Source organism: Aplysia californica, unplaced genomic scaffold (genome assembly GCF_000002075.1).
Source record: "Aplysia californica isolate F4 #8 unplaced genomic scaffold, AplCal3.0 scaffold00937, whole genome shotgun sequence".
Classification (NCBI taxonomy): domain Eukaryota; kingdom Metazoa; phylum Mollusca; class Gastropoda; order Aplysiida; family Aplysiidae; genus Aplysia; species Aplysia californica.
In genome coordinates, this window is record NW_004798207.1 from 6425 (window position 1) to 15265 (window position 8841).

The 8841-nt window shown below is 44.8% G+C and overlaps 1 protein-coding gene across 1 annotated transcript in view; it reads left to right on the plus strand.

The window, feature by feature from the left end:
- LOC101863144 (protein capicua homolog) overlaps nucleotides 1–8841 on the plus strand; it is a gene marked incomplete at both ends in the record, with an annotated part of 20208 nt that overhangs the window by 2425 nt on the left and 8942 nt on the right. Inside the window, 7 exon segments of the mRNA XM_013089373.2 lie at nucleotides 46–253; nucleotides 800–1064; nucleotides 1884–2026; nucleotides 2786–3139; nucleotides 3768–3926; nucleotides 4944–5117; nucleotides 7604–7958. Of these exon segments, the coding sequence (XP_012944827.2) occupies nucleotides 46–253; nucleotides 800–1064; nucleotides 1884–2026; nucleotides 2786–3139; nucleotides 3768–3926; nucleotides 4944–5117; nucleotides 7604–7958 (1658 nt within the window).

Sequence of the window (8841 nt, forward strand, 5' to 3'; positions counted from 1 at the left end):
CCCCCCTCCCAGCTGAACTGTGTACTCTGTTCCCCCTGTGAACAGAATCTCCGGGGAGCCTATGACCCCGACAGAGCGGAGCGTGGGCGGGCTGGACTCGGCCCCGGGCTCCCGCCACCTGGGGAAGCAGACGGTCTTGGACGACTCGCCGTTTGAAGAGGCTGTCACGTTGCCGCGGCAACGGCCTCACAGTCTGTCGGCCGTACCTCGGGACGACGAGGCCAGCAGTGCGTTTGTTCCTTTTGTGCCCTCGGTGAGTTGTGGGAGGTTGGAGGCCGTTCCTAAATGGTCTCGCTTCTTTTCCAAGGGAGCTTGGAGGCTGTCTCTGAAAGTGGTATTACACTTTGGTAGCTGTCAACCTGCTCGTGAAAGGCGTAGTGAGCACTGTTTTACCACTTTGCCGTCTCATCTCACCAATTGTTTACCACCCAGTTTCTTTAGATTTTCCCCAAAATATGATGGCAAAGTGTTTAAGGTCTGAGTATGGAATGACATTTTTGTGTATTCTTCATAAATTTTTGTTGCTCCCTTGTATTACTCTTCGCATATTTGCCAATGGTGAAAAAGAATTATGAACTTGAAGAGTGGATTTGCGAACGAATTTCTATTCAATCTTAATTTCATTTTTTTCGTTCCGTGAGCGGATTTGCGAACTGATTTATATTCAATCTTAATTTCATTTTTTTATTCTGTGAGCGGATTTGCGAACGGATTTCTATTCAATCTTAATTTCATATTTCTGTTCCGTATATTGTCACATTTCTATTCCATTGTCATATATTTCTATCCAATCCGTCAGGCTATGAGTCTAAAGCTTCAGGAAAAGCGAACAGACTCGTCCCTACCTCACTCTGGCCTGCCGCGTGTGCCTTCTCTACCGCCCCCGCCACCATCATCCTCGCAGCAGCAACAGCAGGTGGCGTCATCGCAAGCCTCAGCCACCACCACCACCACCGCAGCGTCGCAGAAACTGAGCGGTCTGCCGTTGTCGCGGCGAGTGTCCAGCGGGAAGAATGAGGAAGAGGACAGCGACGACGACTCCAAGATGGTCATCTGTGAAGACGGTAAGTCGGGACCGATGGGCGGTGGGCGGGTGCTCTGCTGTGGTTTGCTCCTTCTTCCCTATCAAACATTTATTGCTTTGTCCTTATCTCTCCTGCCTGCCCACTATGTGACTACCCCTCAGAGACAGTGGAACAGCATCTGTTCTTCTGTAGAAAACTAACTGATTTAAGGGGATGTTTTCTTCCCAAGCTACCCCACACATCTAACTGCCTCTACTCCTCAAGACAACAATTAAAACAGACATGCAGCTATTACAGAATGGCATCATTGAGAAGAGTTAACGCTCAGATGCTACTGGATCGGTAACAATAGCAACATCTCTCCTCCATCTTTCCTTTCCTATCAAACATCTATTATCCTTGTCTTTCTTCACCCTTTTCCTTGTGTGTTACTCTCTAATAACACCTTTAGTCTTTGGCAGTTATTTGACCGTTTGTGTTGCTAGTGCTGTGAAACTCTCACTAAAACTGATTTGTGGTTTGAACGGTATTTAAATGATTTGTGGCATGTGCTGTAAAAGTGATTTGTGTGGGTGGTTGGTGGGTGTTCTTGTGTGGTTTACTCCTTCTTTCCTATCAAACATCTATCGTTCTCTGATCTCTCCCCCTCCTTTTTTGTGTTTGTTACTCTTTTGTAACACCTCTAATCTTTTAAAATTATTTGATCTTCTTGTGTTGCAAGTGCTGTAAAACTCTTATTTAAACATGATTAGTGATATATGCAATGTACTGTTTAAGTGATTTGTGATGTGTGATGTTGAAGTGACATGCGACATGTGATGTTGTAAGTAACATGCGACATGTGACTCGTTTCACCAGAGGAAGACAACAAGCCGACCAGCATCGACCTGAACTGCCAGGAGCAGGTCTCTGACTCAGCCACAGAGAGCGACGTGGAGGAGGAGGGCCTCATCGAGAACAAGGCCTTCCCCCAGCAGAGATTTTCCCCCGTCATGAAGCAGGTCAGTTTGGTTTAGGACGGGGTTTTGTTTTTACGTGGGTGTTTTTACGCCTCTATCGACATAATTTAGATAATTTAGGAGACAGGCTTTTGACCCAGCCTGTCGGGGCTAATCCGGGCTAAGTGGTAGAAAATTTCAGCAAGTAAGAGGGATACAAAATCTCTATTTGTCTTTATCTCTCCTCCTTTTTTTTTGTATGCTACACTCTACCTACACTTTTAAGTAATTGTGTCGATAGTGCCGTAAAACATCTACCCAATCAATCACACTTTTAAGTCTTTGGCTTGTGTATGGCCTATATTGTGTTGTAAATGTTGTAAAACTCTTACTAAAAAACGTTTACTATGTATCGGATTATCTAAGCGGGTGCCTGGAGGGTGCTATTGGTAGATCCTACTTTTTTTCTTCCTCATGGTCAACTCTGTCTGATTATCTTGTTTTTACCCTGTGGGTGGTTGGCGGGTGCTCTGGTGTGGTTTGGTTCTTCTTTTGCTTCTTCTTTCCAATCAAACATCTATCGTCCTTATCTCCCCTTCTTCTTTTTTATGTTTGTTACTCTCTTGTAACACCTCTAATCTTCTGGCGCTCATATCATCTTATGAAGTTGGGAGCGCCGTAAAACCTCTACTTAAAAAACCCCCAAAAAACCCAACTTGTTTTTACCCAGTGTGGTAGAAGGCCATTGTTGTGTCAATGTGCTTCTCTTCCCTCTACCAAAAAAAACAAAACAAAACAACCCCTACATTGTTTTTGTGCCAGGTCCAGCCGGGTGTGATTCAGCAGCCTACCCCGATCAAACCAACGTCTAGTGGGAACAACAACCACCACCACCACCACAACAACAACAACAACAACAACAACAATAATAACAATAACAACATCTCAAGCAGCAACAGTTTTGGTGGGTACAGCATCCTCAGCCGCAGCAGTGGTGGCAACAGCAACAGTGGGGAGCAGCAGCAGCAGCAGCTTTTCCAGCAGCAGGCCACACATTCCAGCTTGCCGTCCCTCCGATCGGCTGTCAGAGAGGCCGTGGGGGCGGGGCTAGACACCAGTGTGCCCCGCCCCTCTAGCACAGGGGCGGGGTTACAACCCAAAGGAGAAGTCTTTCAGGTTTGTTGAAAAGATTTTAGAACTCCTCTTTATAAAATCTTTTGCACTGAAATGACCTGTATGGGTTTTATGTGTCCTGAAATGCGTACTGAAACTAAAACTATAATTTAATCCATGGCACAAGGATTTGTAGGAACCGCTGTGCCAAATTGAGAATGGATAAAATTTGTTTTGCAAGTGTCATGAAACTCTTACTAAAGCTAAAACTGAACTCTAGTAATACCTCACATCTTCAGTATTTGTATGATATAATTGTGTTGCTAGTGCCGTAAAACTGCAATTGAACTCTAATAATACCTCATCTTCAGCACTTATATGACTTAATTGTGTTGCAAATGCTGTAAAACTCTTTCAAAAACTTGAATCTCATTACCCCTCGTAGGTGGCCATCTTAGATTAGTCATTCTACCGTTGACATCTATATTACCATCCTAATTGTGCTGCAAGTGTCATAAAACTCTTCATCATCATCATCATCATCATCATTGCCTTTCTCACCCTGCACCAGGGTATAGGCCATGGACAAACACCCTCCACTTTTCTCTATCCTGGGCTTGCTTCTTGATGTTATTCCATAAAACTCTTACCAAAACAAAACTGTTCGACGGTTTCCCATGTGGTCCCGCAGGTGGAGAAGGTGGGCGGTGTGAAGATCCACAACATCACGGTGACCCAGGACGACAGCCAGCAGATTGTCATGTCCAGCGACACCACCACCACGCTGGGACGGCAGCACGACGGCCCCGTCATGGGCAAAATGTCCCGTGCCCGCGGGGTCAGAGCTCAGGTGGGGAGTCGACGTGTATGTGTCGGTGGTTTTGTGACAAAGCATGACGTAATATCAGTTGGTTTTTTCTACAGTTTCGAGAAAGTTCTCCACTCTTTTTACCGATTCCACTCTTTTTACCGAATAAATTTGAGAAATGTTGTTTTTTGAGTAAAATGTGTCAAGATGCGGTGGAGTGGAATCAGGCGCTCGTCAATTTTTGGACATGTGGAGTTATTGGTGTCATCTTTAATCTTGTTCAGTTGTCTTTCTATCGGGGAAAAAATATCCATCAATCTTAAATAGAAGTCGAGATATTTGAGATTGAAGGAGGTGGGGTCACCTCGTTGCAGCGGTAGAATTAGCGAGAAAATGGCCACCAAAGTTCGGATATTTCCATAGCTTGTTAGTCATGGAAACTGAAAACTTTCATTTTTGTGCCTTAAATCAACATTTTTTCCAGTAAAATCCAAACAGAAATGTTTTCTGATTTAGACAAAAATGGTGTTGAGCTAAAAAACAATTGGAAAAAAACTGCCGAACTGGTAGGAAAATGCCAGTTTCTTCAATTTCATTGTTTTCAGCTAAGTGTGACTGTTGTTACCATGATATAAGTTTTACAGCTGAAATAAACACGGGTGGTTTGAGGACGCCACTGGTAGGTCCTACTTCATTTCTTTCCCTCTGCCATTTCTGTATGTTCTTATTTTTCCCTGCCTGTAAGTGGCTCTTATTGGGTGGACGAGCATCTCCATACTTTGAGGAATCTTTATCATTTATATTTTTCGGCTTTTCTGCAGGGATGTTGTGTCCCTCTCAGCCCGGGTTATCTGTAATAAGTGGGGTCGGACGCTCATCTCCCAAATGATCTAAATTGTGTCAATGGGGGTGTAAAAAGCACCTAATTAAAAAAAATAATTTTTTAAATCCCCCCCAAAATATGCAATAAAATGTCAAAGTTCGCCTTTGTTTTTAAACAACAAAAAGAAACACAAACGAGCCCTAATGTGTTCTACCCTCCCCCCCCCCTCCCTCCAGCAGTCCAGCAGCAGCATCAACAACTACCACAGCAACGGCCGGCCGCCATCGCAGCCACAGCAGCAACAACAACAGCAGCAGCAGCATCAGCATCAGCATCAGCAAGGCCCGTTCATCACGTGGACCACGTCAACCAGCACAGCTGCGCAGCTCATTGCTGGCGGGGGCATGCAGGTGTGTGTGTGGGGGTGTGTTTGTATGTGGGATCATGCAGGTGTGTGTGTGTGTGTGTGTGTGTGTGTGGTCATGCAGGTGTGTGTGTGTTTGTGTGTGCGTGCATGGGTGTGTGGGTGCATGTGTATGTGTGTGGTGTGGGGATCACACAGGTGAGAGAGAGTGTGTGTGTGTGAGATGTCACACCAGTGCTCTTCTCTCGTGTGAGCCTGGCAGAGTATCAACAGTCGAGATGTCCAAAACGGCCACCCTGCATTACTTATATGACCTATTTGTGTTGTAAATGCTGTAAAATTTGTACGAAAGCTTGACATAAAATGTGGCACAGTGATTTGTAGGAACCTCGGTCAAAAGTCAAGAATGCGGTATACACGAGTGGGTCGAAGGCATAAGACCCAAAATCACACATCTTTCGAAGTGTGCCTGCAGAACCGTCTTTTTTCTTGATCTCTGTAAGATATCCCTCGAACAACGCATCCCTCAAACTGCTGAGGCCGGTACCGACAAATTCAAGATATCCGTGTGGTACTGTATATAAACAAAAAGATTGTTGTGGAGTGCGTGGGTGGTTGGCGGGTGCTCTGGTGTGATTTGCTTCTTCTTTCCTATCAAACATCTATCGTCCTTATCTCCCCTTTTTCTTTTTTATGTTTGTTACTCTCTTGTAACAGCTCTAATCTTCTGGCGCTTATATGACCTTATGCAGTTGCGAGCGCCTGTAAAACCTCTACTAAAATTAATTTTTAAAATGTCGAGTGCGAAGGAGCTTGTAAAAGACTTCCTCTGTGTGGATCCGTTTGGCTTGACAAGCTTTGTTTTTCACCAGAGTGTCTGTGGTGTAGTGGTTAGGCTGTTCAAGGTCGTACATAGAAGACGAGAGTTGATGCCTGGGTGGGGAAAGTTTTGGGGTTTTTTCTTTTTTAAAATCTTATTTTAGTGTCTCTGTCTGTGTGCTGGGATGATATGTCGCACTCGGCCATGGTAGCTCAGATCAGGAAGCTAGAGCTGTCTGCCTTCTAAATTATCTAAATTGTGTTGATGGGGGTGTAAAAACCTTAGGAAGGAAAGAATTTACATTTTCTTTTTTTTCCCTCCAATTTTACTTCTACATAAGTGTATTCTTGAGAAAGTGTGTGTATCGTCATTCTGTCTAAGTGATTCATGAGAAAGTGTGTGTATCGTCATTCTGTCTTGGTGGTATGATCATTTCTGTTCTCATTAACGAAACAGTCCTAAAATATTTCAAGACCTTTGCGGCAAGGTTCCGTTCTTTTGTAATTTTGATTCTGACTTGTTAATTGGCCAGTTTTTTTACATGTCAGGACAGCTGTCTCGGAAGCATGGCTTTGGAAAATTTGGTTCTCAGAATTTACACTAGCGTCTGTGGTGTAGTGGTTGGGCATTATTTCACTTTCGCACGCAGTAGGCCGAAGTTGGAATGGCCGGGGAGGGGGGGGGGGGGTAGAAAAATTTGTGAAGTGTGAGTATATGAGTTGTTTCTCAGATTCGAGCCCGATGGAAATAGATACATCATGCTAACAGGTGAAGGTTTTGCAATTTTTAAGTATGAAATAATTAAAGGCATGTGTCATACTTAAAGAATATGGCATCAATAGAAAATCTACAAATTTGACGTACTATTAATTTTTGGCAAATATCTCGATTTGCGGATTGCGAGAAGTAACAAATTTTGTCAGTACCCCTCACATTTCTTTTTTTTCGCCTTCGAGTATTTCGGTCTTTCTTCTAGGATGTTATGTCCCCCTCAACCTGAGTTGGCCTCTGACAGGCAGGGTTGGAAGCCTGCTTCTGAACCCTTTGAAGTCTAGCCACTGGTACATTGGTGGCACGTAAAACTGCCCTTATGCCTAGAGCCACCGGTACAGCGGTGAGCTAGATCTTACACTGGTACATTGGTGGCATGTAAAACTGCCCTTATGCCTAGAGCCACCGGTACAGCGGTGAGCTAGATCTTACACTGGTACATTGGTGGCACGTAAAACTGCCCTGACGCCTAGAGCCATCGGTACAGCGGTGAGCAAGATGATATCCCCAACCAGACCCATGTGGGACACAGCGTGCACTGAAAACCCTGTTTACTACGCAGGACGTTATTGATTACTTTGAAAATCTTTCTGAATTAGATGCTGGTAGTGATGAGGACTACAGTGAACGGGATATGGAATGTGATTCGGACGATCTTATGAATGTTGGTAATGATATATCACTGAGGAGCTCGGGCAGAGGGGTACGGTGGCCTCAGCCAATCAGGGCTCACTCAAAGGGTTAAAGAATCTGAAATGTGTCAATGGGGGGCACAAAGCCACCGACTTTAAAACATTGTTTTATTATTTTTTGAAAATCAAAATTTGTCTGATTGGTCATTAAGTTAACAAAGCTGGCCGATTAACATCCGGTATGGGGCTGGGTGAGTTTTCCGTGACCTTTGACCTACTTGTTTGACGTAAGCCTCCATGTTCCCGCAGCTGATGGTGAACAGCGCCGGCGCGCCCCCCCAGGACTCCGTCAGCCCGACCTTCGCCACCACCAGCAAGCCCATCTCTACGCCTGTGCCCATCGCGTCGAAGCCCCTCCCACCGTCCCCTGTGGCAGCTGGGGGCGGAGCTAAGGCTACGGTGACGAGCATCCATCCCGCCCCCTTACAGCCACAACAGCAGTTGCAACAGCAGCAGTTACAACAACAGCAGCAGCAGCAGCAGCAGCAGCAAGGGTTGAAGAGCAACGCAGTGGGAGCTATTGTCCTGCAGGGTGGTCAGTACGCCGGGATGACCATCGTCAACGCCAACAGGTTGGCTGCCCCGCCCACTGTGCCGACCCAGGGTGAGTTGTTTGTTTATATGTTACCATGGTAATGGACACAACTACACTCATGTATACCTAGCTGCCGACAAGTACTTAAAAAAGTGTGTTTAATATGTTGGTGAAGGTGTGAGGAGGTAAATCCGTTTTCGTGCTGGAAAATAATGTTATTCTCTGACTTGTAGTTTTGCACAGAGGGACTTGCCTATACATGCAAAGTTCTTTTTAAAAAGCTGACTAATATTGAAACGAGCTGTGAAGCTTCCTGTCTTGACACACATACATTCATGAGTAGCAAAGTATTGCCGAAAATAGCTGTAGGAATCGTTTAATAGAACCATACGTAAAATAACGACTGAGTTTGTCTGCTGAAATTGCATTCGGCCTGCGACAACTTGAGTCACGGCTGTGGGCGAAATGGTTACAAACTGCATTCATCTGAAATTTGAATTCTAATTTATTCAGAAACTAGTCACAGTTTCACTTTGATGGTTTCACACAAGTAGGGTTACTGATCCGGCTTTTGATTTAACAAATTAAAAAATTAAGCACCAAAAATGAACAAAAGTGTTTTCTCAGCTTACGGCAGAGTAGAGTTGGGACAAACGGGTTTGTTACTCGCAGACGCTGATTTAGCGGGCATGACCCACCTCTGCCTGACAGGCATGGTGGACAGCCCGCCTCCCAAACTTGAGGCATCGTGGTGAAATTGGGCGCTAGTCGAAATATTGAAATCAAAGAAATCTGCATTTTGTCAGTCCGTTTTGCAATTTTTATCAAATTTCTTTTTTTGGCCCAACAGCTTTTATTTACTTGGATTTACTTGGATCCAGAGCTAGAATCATAGCAGGCGGCACATGTCCATAGCTGCTCATCTCTCCTTTCCAGCGTCCACCCCAGAGTC